Source organism: Falco biarmicus, chromosome 8 (genome assembly GCF_023638135.1).
Source record: "Falco biarmicus isolate bFalBia1 chromosome 8, bFalBia1.pri, whole genome shotgun sequence".
Lineage (NCBI taxonomy): Eukaryota > Metazoa > Chordata > Aves > Falconiformes > Falconidae > Falco > Falco biarmicus.
Window position 1 is genome coordinate 18420048 of NC_079295.1, and position 14174 is coordinate 18434221.

At 39.0% G+C, this 14174-nt stretch overlaps 1 protein-coding gene across 1 annotated transcript in view; it reads left to right on the forward strand.

Moving 5' to 3' along the window:
• TTN (titin) overlaps positions 1-14174 on the forward strand; it is a 238651-nt gene that overhangs the window by 27481 nt on the left and 196996 nt on the right. Inside the window, exons 33-43 of the mRNA XM_056349795.1 lie at positions 455-718; positions 811-1071; positions 1247-1507; positions 1949-2209; positions 2295-2436; positions 2526-2691; positions 2914-3145; positions 3703-3987; positions 4085-4210; positions 6338-6526; positions 10825-10881. Coding sequence (XP_056205770.1) covers positions 455-718; positions 811-1071; positions 1247-1507; positions 1949-2209; positions 2295-2436; positions 2526-2691; positions 2914-3145; positions 3703-3987; positions 4085-4210; positions 6338-6526; positions 10825-10881 — 2244 coding nt within the window. The remainder of the gene's footprint in view (positions 1-454; positions 719-810; positions 1072-1246; positions 1508-1948; positions 2210-2294; positions 2437-2525; positions 2692-2913; positions 3146-3702; positions 3988-4084; positions 4211-6337; positions 6527-10824; positions 10882-14174) is intronic.

Here is a 14174-nt window from a genome sequence, read left to right on the forward strand (position 1 = left end):
AGACTCAGTCCAGCATCATTCACTGTGTCTTGGATCAGGCCTAAGATACAAGCATATTTTGCTTCATTTTTTGGAAGTATTTTTATATTATTATGTGCTTTCTTAAGTAGCAAGCTTACTGTATTTTGGAGTCTCTGGATTTGGAATTTAGCATGATATTTTAATAAAAACACATTTTATGTAAGGTACTGGCTAGCAGGTAGAAATACACTCTTTGCTAGTTGTGTAGTAAACGTATCAAATAAAAACCCCATAGTTTCTCATGGATGCTGCAAGTAAATGTTCTTTTTTTATGTTCCAAACATCACTTTGGTAGAGACTGTGTAAATCAATGTATAGATACTAGATTTTAAAATGAAGCACCATGATTCAGTTTTATTAAGATTATTATATTTACTATAATTTTTAATTTTGGTCTGTTTTGCCAAGTTGTTTTGTTTGGGTTTTCTTGTAGCTGTTAAGATAAAGAAGACACTAAAGAACTTGACGGTGACAGAAACACAGGAGGCAGTGTTCAGTGTAGAACTGACCCACCCTGATGTAAAAGGAGCTTTGTGGATCAAAAATGGTGTTGAACTTGAATCAAATGACAAATATGAAATTACTGTGAAAGGAACTGTTCACACACTGAAAATCAAAAACTGTGTTGTCACTGATGAGTCTGTTTATAGTTTTAAGCTTGGAAAGATAGGAGCAAATGCCAGACTTCATGTGGAAAGTAAGTTTATCTGGTTTGAATATTTGCTTCAATATGCGGTTTGAAATTCAAATCAAACACGCTGCTGAATCTTGCTAATTTCTTTCCTCAAGCTGTCAAGATTATCAAAAAGCCAAAGGATGTGACTGCTTTGGAAAATGCTGTTGTCTCCTTTGAACTGAGTGTATCCCATGATACTGTACCAGTTCGATGGTTCCACAAAAATGTTGAGCTTAAACAAAGTGAAAAATACAAGATGATCTCTCAAAGGAAAGTTCACAAGCTTATGCTGCATAACATATCTCCTGCTGACGCTGGGGAATACACAGCTCTTGTTGGGCAAATTGAGTGTAAAGCAAAACTGTTTGTGGAAAGTAAGTATTGTCAGTTTGTAAGAAAGTAATTATATAAATTGCTACACCAGCTTATATTGAACAACTTGACCTGACACTTCATAGCCTTTTACCCTTGGTTTTTTGCAGTCTTCCACACATATTGACTTCTGAAAAATCCTTTCTTTTCTTTTGTCTTTATTTTCTCCTCTCTTAGCCATACACATCACAAAGACCATGAAAAATATTGAAATCCCTGAGACCAAAACTGCCTCTTTTCAATGTGAAGTTTCTCATTTCAATGTGCCTGCTGTCTGGTTGAAAAATGGTGTGGAGATTGAAATGAGTGAAAAGTTCAAAATAGTGGTCCAAGGGAAACTCCATCAGCTCAATATCATGAACACAAGCAGTGAAGATTCTGCAGAATATACATTTGTCTGTGGAAATGACAGAGTCAGTGCAACTCTGACTGTAAAACGTATGTAAAAATGAAGTTAACCAGACTATTTTACAATTACTAATAATAGAATTTATGTTAATATATGCACTTTGTGCAATTCAGACAAAACCAGCACTGTTGTAGAGGTATTTTCAAATAACCCTAAACAACCTTAATTACATTTTAAAATGAGAGCTAGAAGCTGTGGACTTGAAAGTCAGATCCTGGATTCCTCTGTTTAGGCCAACATGCCTAAACACCAAGTCACCATAGGAGACAGAATTTCGATTCCTATGTCATTCAGAAGTTTTGGGAAATTTAACTGTAATATTGATTCTGGACACAGAGACTTCCTTTTAATATTACTAAAAATCAGAATCTTCTTAAAGAATTTTAAACATCTGTGATCCAGTTACTGTGTTTAAAATAAAGCAAAAAAGAACAAAAGAACCCAGATCATGTCCATTTCTTCTCTTTTAGCCATCCTGATTACCTCCATGCTAAAAGACATCAATGCTGAAGAGAAAGATACGATAACATTTGAAGTTACTGTTAACTATGAAGGTATCTCATATAAATGGCTAAAGAATGGGGTGGAAATAAAATCGACCGATAAGTGCCAGATACGAACAAAGAAGCTCACACACTCACTCTCCATAAGGAATGTGCATTTTGGTGATGCTGCAGAATATACTTTTGTTGCTGGAAAAGCAGCTTCATCAGCCACTTTATATGTGGAAGGTATTTGCCCTCTTGGTTTGTATATTTAGTGAGTTCTGGTGACTTAAATAGCAGCATGTCACTCATACTGCTTTTTTTTCCCTAGCTCGTCACATTGAATTTAGGAAGCATATTAAAGACATCAAGGTTGTGGAGAAGAAGAGGGCTATCTTTGAATGTGAAATTTCAGAACCTGACATTCAGGTCCAGTGGATGAAGGATGGGCAAGAACTCCAGATTGGTGACAGGTAAATGATGGCTTCTACACCATATTGTCTTTTGTCATGTATTTTCCTCCAGGAAATAACTTGCTTATTTTATTTTCTGATGTCCTTAGGATGAAAATTCAGAGAGAAAAATATGTCCATCGTCTCATCATTCCTTCCACAAGAATGTCTGATGCTGGTCAGTACACTGTAGTAGCAGGTGGGAACACATCCAGCGCCAATTTGATAGTGGAAGGTCGTGACATTCGTATCAGAAGCATCCGTAAAGATATTCAGGTATGTCCTATACAGAAGAATAAATATTTTATAACTTTGTCATGCAAAGAATAATGCAAAGGAAAAGCAACGGTATTTAGCCAGCAAGAGTCCTAACACAAAAATCTGTAATCATAAGGTCAGGGCCTTTTTTTAGGAAACTGAAATGTGCGACTATCTGTCAAAAAAAAAAAAAAAAAAAAAAAGGCAGGTATTTCTTATATTTATTCTACTTATTCAAAGGTCATTGAGAGACAAAGAGCTGAAATTGAATTTGAAGTCAATGAAGATGACATTGAACCACAGTGGTACAAGGATGGTATTGAGATCAACTTCCAGTATGAGGAAAGATACAGTTATGTGGTGGAAAGGAGAGTTCATCGAATGACCATCTTTGAAACCACTTACTCTGATGCTGGAGAATATACTTTTGTTGCAGGACGGAATAGGAGTTCTGTTGTTCTCTATGTGAATGGTATGTGTACCCACAAACAATGTTTTGATTGTATTTATTGCCCTCTCTTTTCCTGATTTCTTTATTCTAATTCTGAAAGTAAAAAAATAAATAAATAAAAATAATAATTAAAAAAATATCCAAAGAGAATCTTATGTCTGGAACATTAGCAAAATCCTCATGTACATGGATGTTTGTTGCTGTACTGAAATAGCTAGCTATATGAAAATGCTATAGCAGTTCTTTTCACCACTACATTTATTTAGACCAGGAAATTCTCAGGTCCAAGTAAAACTAATTTGTCCATTTGGACAAATATGCCTTGCCAGAGGGATAACCTATCAATTCTTGGACACGTTTTGCCAGAAAATACTTATGCCAACACAGCTGATTTTATTAAGGCACTTGCTGCTAGATCATTCCCCCTGTCTTAAGGAAAAGGGCAGATTTTCATAGGCATGCAATATTGGGAGTAATGAAGTAAATAAATAAATAAATCCTTGCTAATATTTGTTTAAGTCTTGATAAATATCAATAATGAGATTTCTCTCTCTCCTTCTTCCTGCCCCAATTTGCAGCTCCAGAGCCACCCCGGATAATTCAGGAGCTAGAGCCAACCACTGTGGAATCTGGCAAACCTGCCCGCTTCTGTGCTATGATATCAGGCAAACCCCAGCCCAAAATTTCCTGGTACAAAGATGATCAACAGCTCTCTCCAGGTTTCAAGTGCAAATTTCTTCATGACGCACAAGAATATACTCTATTGCTGATTGAAACTTTCCCTGAAGATGCAGCAGTATACACCTGTGAAGCAAAAAATGACTATGGAGTTGCTACAACTTCGGCTTCACTTTCAGTGGAAAGTGAGTTTCCCATACTCATAACAGTATCTGTGAAATGAGATTGTCAGCATGTGTGTGATCTTAATCTTTAAAAATTACTTTTTTTCTTATTCTTTAGTCCCAGAAGTTGTTTCTCCTGAGCTAGAAGTGCCAGTGTATCCACCTGCTGTCATAATACCTCTACGTGATGCTGTTACATCTGAGGGACAGTCTGCTTGTTTTCAGTGCAGAGTTACAGGGACAGGTGGGTTTAATGAAAACCTCTACATCCTTTCATCTCAGAATTTTTCATCTTGAACTTAAAAAAAATACATGTATATGTGCTGGTATCAGTCTTTCCATAGAAGTACAGTTGTTTGATATACACTGTTGATACATGCTATGTTATTCACAGACAGCTATTTAAGCAAGTCATTTGTCAAAGACGGCATCAAGCATGGAAGTTAAAAGCTGTCATAAAGATTAAGCATTTCTAAAAAGACGACCTGTTTCAAACAATTTGTCTTGGGAAGCTTCTCAGCTTTTTGAATGCAAACTGATGTTGGGAAACTGTGTCAGTAAAATGCAGTGCTTCAAACACAGAGTATCATGGTGGAAAAGCATTATCATGTTAAATGAATGTGATAAAGTTTCTGATGACACACAGTGTTATGTCAATTAACAACTGAAACTCTCAGTGCCTCAGTCTTTATCCTAATATTCCTGAGTGCTGCAAACAGTAAACTGCCATTGCATTCTTTTTCCTAGCATAAAAATGTGTTCGCTCATTGTCTTAAGTATACATTTTCCTTGAATGAATTTGCTATTTTGTTACATAGACTATAATTTTACAGTTAAAATAATTCTTTCCAAGTTAACACAAAACCACATAAGTCTACATTTCTTCACTTCAATAAATGGTATTGAGTATGACTAGTAATAAAATATTCACATAGTAAACTGCAGAATAAGATCCAGTTCTAATCCCAATAAATTTACAGTTATTTAAAGATAAATCTCCAAATGTATCAATAATCCTGTGTGGTAGCTGTGTAAAAGTCCACATAAAATTGGTAATATACATATATATGCAAAAATATGTAATTTGCACTTCCATAACTTGAAATCAAACTCCCATTATTTTTTTTTTAAAGCTATACAACAAATCTGATTCTGTTTTGGAAGTGGTGCTAAAACTCAGAAAATATATGTTGGAAAGACTGGCCTGCCCTCTGTGCATGCTAGTGTAACTCTGTTTACAAGAACTGCATTTATGTATATGTGGAAGCTGCATTTACAGCATAGAGCACAAGGATCCTTTCATCTAGGTCCCCTTTCATGGAATCATAGAATCATTGAGGTTGGACAAGACCTTTAAGATCATGTAGTCCAACTGTTACCCTAGTGCTGCCAAGTCCACCACTAAACCATGTCTCTAAGTGGCACACCTACAGGTCTTTTAAATATCTCTAGGAATGGTGACTCAACTTCTTCCCTGGACAGCCTGTTCCAGTGCTTGACAATCGTTTTGGAGAAGAAATTTTTCCTATTGAGATTTTCTTTATTTAATACTTTATCCAGATGGATTTGCATATCTCTCACTTGTGTTGTGAAAAACATTTCTGTTAGGTTAGGTAATATATGATTGCAAATACAGTTGTTTAATGATACATACTATAAGCTGGCTGTTGAAAACACTGTCTCTTTTTTCTTATGACACTGATAGCACACTGTTTGTGTGAAAACATTTGATTACTGATGTAATATAGTGCCAGGTGGAGAGGCAAGGTTAAAGTCTGCTTCAGTCCTCTTCTTTCCCAAGTCTACAAGAATCTATATAGGTCAAATAATGCAACATTTTCTATAAGAATTTTACAAAGGTACGAAGACAGGATCTTTTTTGAGAAATACGAGGTGTAAACCTTACAATATTTCCAACAAAAAAAGGCAAGATACTGTGCTTATCAAAATAATATTCCATTTTCATTTCTTTGACCTGTTCAGCTCAACCTAGTGATTTTTATAGCCTGTTTAATCAATTGTAGCAGAATCCCTTTTTAAAAATTAGACTTTATTTCATTTTAGTAGTAGCAAAATATTTTTAAGTTTATACATTAAGAAGGGAAAGGAAAACTTATTTTTACTAAATATAGCAGCACCAGAATATGTTTTCCCATACAGATATTTCCAGTGCAGAAATCAAAACTTTAAGCAATAAGTAGGCCACTTTCCACTGATCATACATTACCAGAGTAATACAAAGCACATTTAAACTTTAAAAAGATACTTAAGATTAAGATTTCTGACATATAAATAAAAAATAGTATTTACTTACTAGTCTAATATCATGACTCACACAGTTTTATTTTTCTTCTTTCTGTTGCTTGAATAGATCTGAAAGTCTCTTGGTACAGCAAAGAGAGAGAGATCAAGCCGTCACGTTTCTTTAGAATGACCCAGTTTGAAGACACTTACCAGCTGGAGATTGCTGAAGCTTATCCAGAGGATGAAGGAATCTATACTTTTGTGGCTAGTAATTCTGTAGGCCAAGTGACAAGCACTGCTACCTTGAAGTTAGAAGGTACAGTGTGCAATTAAAGACGATGTCTTGTTTCGGTCATGTTCCAATACTAATCTTATATATACACTGCTAATCATATGTGAGTCGTTGTCTGTCATGTTGTCTTTTAACTCAGTTAATTGCTACCATTTACAATGTCCACAACATACATTTATGTCTTCAAAATATGTCGTGCATAGGAAAAGTTATTTCACAATTTTTTGATGTTCAGTGCACATCACCTTTTCATTCTCTCCAGTATTAGAATCTGTCATGCACTAAAGATGATAGAAACCTTCTTTCTGATAGAAGTGATTTCCTTACACATTCTTTGATTTGACTGTGAGGAGAATCTAGTAAGAGCTTTTATATAAAATGAATTACTTTGAAAGTGTTGGAGAACACGTTAAATAAGATGTGTACCAGGTATGGGGGCAGCTGAAAAGAAATGGTTTACATTCATATGAATTGATGAAATGTTGACCAAAGTTTAAGAGCAGAAATACTGTCTGCAGAATTTTCTATTTAAGTTCTATATTTTCCTTAATATTATTTAACCATAAATCTAATCTTTTGGTTTTTGGTTTTTTTTTTTTTGTTTTTTTTGCAACAGATTTTATAAATGATGAATTAGAGTCATGCTGTTAAGTTGGAAGTTAGAAAAAAAAATCTTGATGAGAGAGAAAATTTCTTGTAGCGTAGGGTAAGAAATTAAAAGTTGGCGTGCTTCTTTTCAGGATTTAAAAAGGTTGAAGAAGTTACATCAGAGTCCCATTGGCATGTTTCTTCATCTGTTTCATTTAAGGAGAAGTCTTTTGGCCAAAGGCCCACCTTTATCCAGCCTATTTCAAGCTGCAGGGTACGCAGTGGGGAATCAGTCAGATTTCAAGCTAGAGTCACTGGCATGCCCAAACCAAAAATCCAGTGGTTTCATAATCAACAACTCATGTTGCCAACAAAAGACTTAGTTTTCTACTTTGATGAGTCTACAGGCACAGCTATAATGATTATAGTAGATGCTTTCTTAAAGCATGCTGGCCAATACTCTTGCAAGGCAAGAAATAGTGCTGGAGAAACAACTTGTACAGCTACACTTACAGTGACTGCAGAAGGTAAAACCCCATTTTTACTTCAAAGGGATTCAGTTTGTTGTATACCATACTTTTACGCTGTTACTAATGTTCTTGTTTCACACCTTTTCTTTACCAGCTAATGTTAGCACCTACTGTCTGTAACCCAGCCACTCTCGTTTCTTCTGTTCAAGCTGTAACATTCAGAAATTTGCAGATTTGTATTTTGATACAAGTCAAAAGATTAGGATCGCTTTACTGAAGGCATTCCAATTTTTAAAACAAGTAATTTAGTGATCTTTATAGCATTGACTGAGGTATTTTGTACTATCCTGTAGGGGGCGGGGAAGAAAATACCTCCTTAAACATTTCCATAAGAAGTTTCCAATACTAAAATGGTCAACTTTGGTGAAAGAAGAGACATGGGCATTTGTGTATCAACTGCATGTATAAACTAGCTTAGGCATCACTTGTCATTCATATATGCGAATGGATAATCTTTGTGTCAAGAGAGTAGTGCATCTGGCATGCTGAGTATTCAAATGAAGATCATTCATTTTCATCCTCCATGCTGTTTGGTTTTGTTCAGAGCAGGACCCAGTAAAGTTCTTTAGATACTAATGTTGTTATTTTTGTTACTTGATTACACAGTGCAAGCCCTAGATAGGCAAAGTTCTGGGAAAGATGTAAAAGAGTCTATCCGGTCACAGGCTATATCAGAACTTCATGTTGCTCCTCTCACAAAGAAGAACATTAAAACTTATCAAAAAGAATTTAAATCAATGCAACAACCATCACAGGAATTGGGTGTACAGGTTTTTGAGCACATATCAGAAAATTTGACCATGAAGGCTACATCAGTTGAAGAAATGGAAGCCATGCACACAACAATCCTTTCCCAAACATCTCAGAGCACCAGGATCTCTATGACCTCTGCTCAGGAAATGAAGGATGTCCCTCCAAAGATTCTCTTGCCTCTCAGAGACTTAACTGTGAAATGTGGTGACACTGCTCAGTTCGTATGTGCCTTAGAAAATGAGTTCTCTGAGTATCTTTGGGCCCATGAAGGTGAAAGGATAGAATTGTCTGAAAAACTGAAGATATCACAAAATGGAAGTGTCCTACTGCTCACAGTCCTAAATACTCAGCTGACAGATCAAGGACTGTACAGTTGTACTGTATATAATGATTACGGAGGGACAACAACTGCTGCAATACTAACAGTCAAAGGTGGTTATCTGACTTTTAACATTATGACTTACCTTTTGCACTTCATTATCACTGCCTACAGATCACTTATATTTCCTTTATTGTCAGTAATACTAAGCTCTAGTAAGAATGCTTTCGGGTTTTTCCTCCACATTTACAGCTCTATTCGTAAGTGACACGTGCAGTCCCAGGAAGCTGGTATTGTAACTTCATGCTTCTTCCCAGCAAGTCACAGATGTCTGGGGCTTTTTATTCCTCATATCCTTCATGATATGCAGTGAGATGTAAAGCAAAACAGGCTGACAGGAATTCTTATATTTTGAGAATTCCTGGAGTTTAAGGGAGATTATAATGTCAGATAAGCAACGTTAAACTAGATACCTGGTCATTTCAAACTCTGTGCGTCCAACTTGTTTCCAGTAAATCCAAGGTTATAATTCCAAGGTTAGTGATAGGGGTCAATGTACTTGAAAGGACTGATGGGTGCAAGTGTTGTGTTACTGCATTAATGAATTGTATTCTACTTCTACTCTCCTTGAGATATATTTATTTTTGCTAAGACTCCTTACACTTCTTCCTGACCATCAGTGTATTAAAATGTTAGTAGTGTTGCCACTAGTGAAGATGCAAAAATTTATTATCACCGCACTGGACAGGTGATTGTATTTCAGGTGAGCTCAAAGGAATCAAGAGCAGAAAACTCAGATGAATAGTGAGGAAGCCGTTGACCCTGTTGATTTTTCTCTTACATGTTGAAGTTTCTTTCTTCACTCTTGAACTATGCAAAGCACTTCACAGTTTTCTGCTGCTACTTTCTAAATTGAGGCTCTACATTAAAAGAAAATATGTGCTTGTATTAGGCATTACCAACCAAGTCTTGGTCCCAAGAAAGTCCTACAGGCTTAACTGGTACCTAGAATTAGCCCAGCAGGAATAGAGCTCTTAAATGTGTAATCACTCATGTTTAATAGTGTTGTTGTAGCACTAATATACTGGACATTCTTTCAGTACTAATTATTGGGGTTTTCCCCCTAAGTATATTTTTTTATTCCTGCAAAACATTGACCTAATCCTTTTCCTAACTTTATTCTTACCTAGCAAATGAAGCACAAGCAAAAGCAGTAACAAAAATTACCCTTGAATCAGATACTAAAAGCTTTAAAGCAGCCAAAGATTGTCAGTTTAAAGCATCTGAAGTTAAGCAAGAATCTTCCAAGAAAACATCGAGCTTGTTTATATCTGCATCACAAAGACCATATGAAACTGAGAAACAAAGAAACAGAGTCTGCTATCCTGATGTTGTGCCATGTGAGGACATCACAGAAACTGATGCTGAAGCACCAGAGTTTCTTGAAACTCTACCTTCAGAAACCACTGTAAAAGAAGGAGATGATGTTTTACTGTCTTGTGTAATGAAAGGTGTGCCTACACCTTGCGTGGTCTGGCTGTGCAATCAGCTAATAGTTGAGGAGTCTGCATTGTGTTCCTTAAAACATGATGGGCCATTGTGCAGTTTAAGATTGTTGAAAGTTGGTCAGAACCACAAGGGTATATACAAGTGCAGAATAGTTAATCCTGCAGGACAAGCCGAGTGCAGCACCCATCTGAGAGTGACAGGTTGGCAACTGCATGTTCCTTCCAAGTATCAATTCCTCATGCATAGCATCATTGCATTCCAGTACATTCATTCCCTGGGAGATGGTAAAGTACGAGAAGCATCTCATTAGTCTGTGGGTTGTTGAATGTATTCTTCAGAGATTTAAGGCATGATAAAGGCATGTTACGTTAGAAACTTTCTCCCACCTTGAAAAAAAGAAAGAAAATCTTAGAGAAAAGTGTACATTGCAAAAAAGTTTGAAAGCATTTGATTAATCTATTCTCAGAATTTATCAAGTGTTTGAATTGTTTGGCATGCGTTTATGTGTATGTATGTGTGAATTTCTGTAGATTTGCAAGAGAGATTGGATATTTTTACTACATAAAGTGTTGATTGGTATATTGAGCAACCATAGCTCAAAATTCTTTGTCTTTTTATTTTAGCTCCGGAAAAAATTATTCATGAGAAGCTAGAGGAAGAGTTTGAAATGGAAGTGAAAGGTACAGTCACCAATGATGATACACTGAATAATTAGTACCAGTAATTAGTAACATCGTGAAAAGCTTTTATCTGCTTACATGTAGTGTCTGATGGGGAAAGAAAGACACATTTTAAAGCATATTGGAACATGTTGCATGTTTGTTTTGATATGCAAAGGGTTACCTGCATTATAAAGTTATTTAAGTTTTAAAATATGTTTAAAACTTCAAATTTATAATTTTGCAGCCATATTCTTAACTTTTACTTCATGCTTTGCAGCTGTTCACAGAGCTTTTATTTGTTCTATTTCCTTTTGAATGCATGGAATAGTTTACTTCAGAAGGAAGTCATACAAATCTTAATCATTATTTTTAAATAAGTTAGCTACCTAACAGTTCAGTGGACACTATTGGATGGACGAATGGATGGATGAAGTATACTAGAAAGCATTTGTTGTTTAGGATATATGAAAGCTACACATTCCCATTGATTCCTTGCACTTTTTTTACATACATTAATTCATCATTATACATCTCTTACCCTGGCTTGCAGATAGCATACGTGGTTCATGTTGCTTGCTTTTTTCCCTGTGCATAACACTGTGAAGTTAGTGGCTGTATTAGTTCGAATAAACGCCTTCTCATTTCATGTTAGCTAATTACTTACTTTTTAAAAATATTTTTCAAAATACTTTTTCTCAATTATATAAACATTTAATCTACAAACAGAGGGGTCAGAAAGGGCGTTTATTCTACTGTCTGCAAGTCAGGTAAGATTTTCTTCTTTGCCACCCAAAGACACACAGCTTTTCCAGGCAGCAAAAACATACACGCAGAAGAACGTGTTGTTTTGAAATACATTTTTGCTTGTTCAAGAAGAAATTTCCACAGTCTGAAGAAAGAACAGACAACGAACGATTTTCGTGTCAATCTTTAAAACAGAGCAAGGCATTGCGTTTATTCGAACAAATATGGTGAGTGAATTACTTTTTTTTTCCTGGGTGTGTGATGAAATCTGTTGCATGCCCATTTTTTATTTCAATATATTGCTATTTCATTTTTTTCAATCAGACAGTAGGCAGTGTGGTGTGTTGTAACCCAGTCTCCTTCTCTTACAGAGCGGCACAGCGAGGCCAACCTTGAGGGACCTGGGACAGCGGCGATGCTGGCTTGCTCCCAGAACTGTAAACCTACCTTCACACAGGGCCTGAAGTGTAGGTCTGTCATGGAGGGGGACCCTGCACTCTTCTGGTGCAAGCTGGTGGCATGCCCGGCACCCCACATGGCCTGGTTTCACAACAACCGGCCGGTCCACCAGGACTGCCGCAAGGTGATCCGCACTGAGAGTGAGGAGCACACACACCATGCCAGCCTGGAGGTGCGGGATGTGAGGGAGCATGATGCTGGCAGCTACAGGGTATTTGCCATTAACAGTGAGGGCTCAGCTGAGTCCACTGCCTCACTGCTGGTGGCACACAGTAGGGAGCAGCAGGGCCTGGGTTTTGCAGGGAAAGCAGAGTGGATGCAGGAGAGCTGGGAGTGCCTGCTGCAGCAGAGGCAGGAGGACCGGCTGCGAGTGGTGCTCCGCTGCACTGGCTCACCCTTTGACAAGGGGCAGGATGCTGAGCAGTTGCTTGGGGACCTCTCCCCAGCCCGGAGCATGGTACGAACCATCCGTTTCCAGAGGCTGCCACTGGTGGGGCCTCACCGTCCAGGGCTGGCATGTCGTAAGGAGCACAGTGGCACAGTGGCGCATGCTGAGGAGCTGTTGGATGAGGAGACCCGGTGGAAGCTGCAGCGGCTGCGGGAGGCAAAGAGGGCAATGCTGAAAAAGAAGCAGGAATCCCTCGTATCCATGCCCCAGGGGCACCCTCCTGGGAAGCCCAGCCCACCTGAGATGGCTGCGATGATGGAGCGCTCGGAGGCCCTTGCGGTGCAAGTAGTAAAAGGGTACTGCAGGCCCAAGGCTGTAGGGGAGAGGTGGAAGATGCCAGGTGGGCTCCTGGAGCCCTGCCCACCCCTCTTTGTCCAGGAGGTCAAGCCCAAGGAGGCTGTTGAGGGGCACAGATGCACCTTCTCCTGCCTCTTCCATGGCCGTCCACAGCCCACAGTCACTTGGTACAACAACGCCAAGCCCGTGGGGCGCATCCAGGGCACTGCTGTTCACACCACAGAGTGTTGTTCTACACTGACCTTCCCATCCCTGCTCCCACAGCATGGTGGCACTGTCACCTGTGTGATATTCAACCCACTGGGCACAGTCAGCACCTCGGCTGCACTCCATGTGAGGCCGCGGATGCCAGTCCATCAGGTCATGAAGAAGGAGGAGGAAGAAGAAGTGAAGAAGGAGGAAGAAGTGAAGGAGGAAGAAGAAGTGAAGGAGGAGGAGGAGGAAGTGAAGGAGGAAGAAGAAGTGAAGGAGGAGGAGGAGGAAGTGAAGGAGGAAGAAGTAGTGAAGGAGGAGGAGGAGGAAGTGAAGGAGGAAGAAGAAGGGGAGAAAGATAAGGAGGAGGAGGAAGTGAAGGAGGAAGAAGAAGGGGAGAAAGATAAGGAGGAGGAGGAAGTGGGCCTGGCCTTCACAGCAGAGCAGGGACTTCCAAGTGTAGTTCCAGACTCAGACTCTCTGTCACTGCCTGTGGAAATCAAAATCACTGCCCCCACTCCAACACCAGAGCAAGACACAGAGATGAGAGAGACCACGCGGCCCTCTCCAGACCAGACTGCTCCCACCATAAAGCACAAGTTCAAATTTTCATTTGATGTGGGAAATGAGCCACCCCGTTTTGTGGCAGAAGCCCCAGCACACATTCACTGCCATGAAGGGGAGGCAGTGGTATTGGAGTGTGCTGTGTCTGGGCAGCCTCCCCCAGCTGTGGCCTGGTCCCTGAATGGCCAGAGCCTCTCTGCCAGTGAGAGGCTAAAGTTTGAGGAAGGCAAGAATGGTGTGTACCGCTTACACATCCGAGGGGTCTCTGTTGTGGATGCTGGGCTGTATTGTTGTGTGGCCAAGAATGTGGCTGGAACAGTGCAGACTACCTCTAAGCTGACAGTGCAGCCCAGTGCACCCAGGTTGTATAGCAAGGATAGAGATGCTGAGGAATTGCCTGCCATAGGCGATGTTCTGCACCTCCAAGATGTCAGCACACTTGGTAAGGATGAAGAGGAACAGATCACATGCCCCAAGGAGGAGGAAGCCCACGTACCCTGGTCCCTGAGGCTGTCTCCATCTCCTGGTGAACAGTTAGAAGAGGAGTGTGAGAAAAATCCTGACTTCAGGGAAAGAGAGATGGAGGAAACAATGGTGCTGGATATCA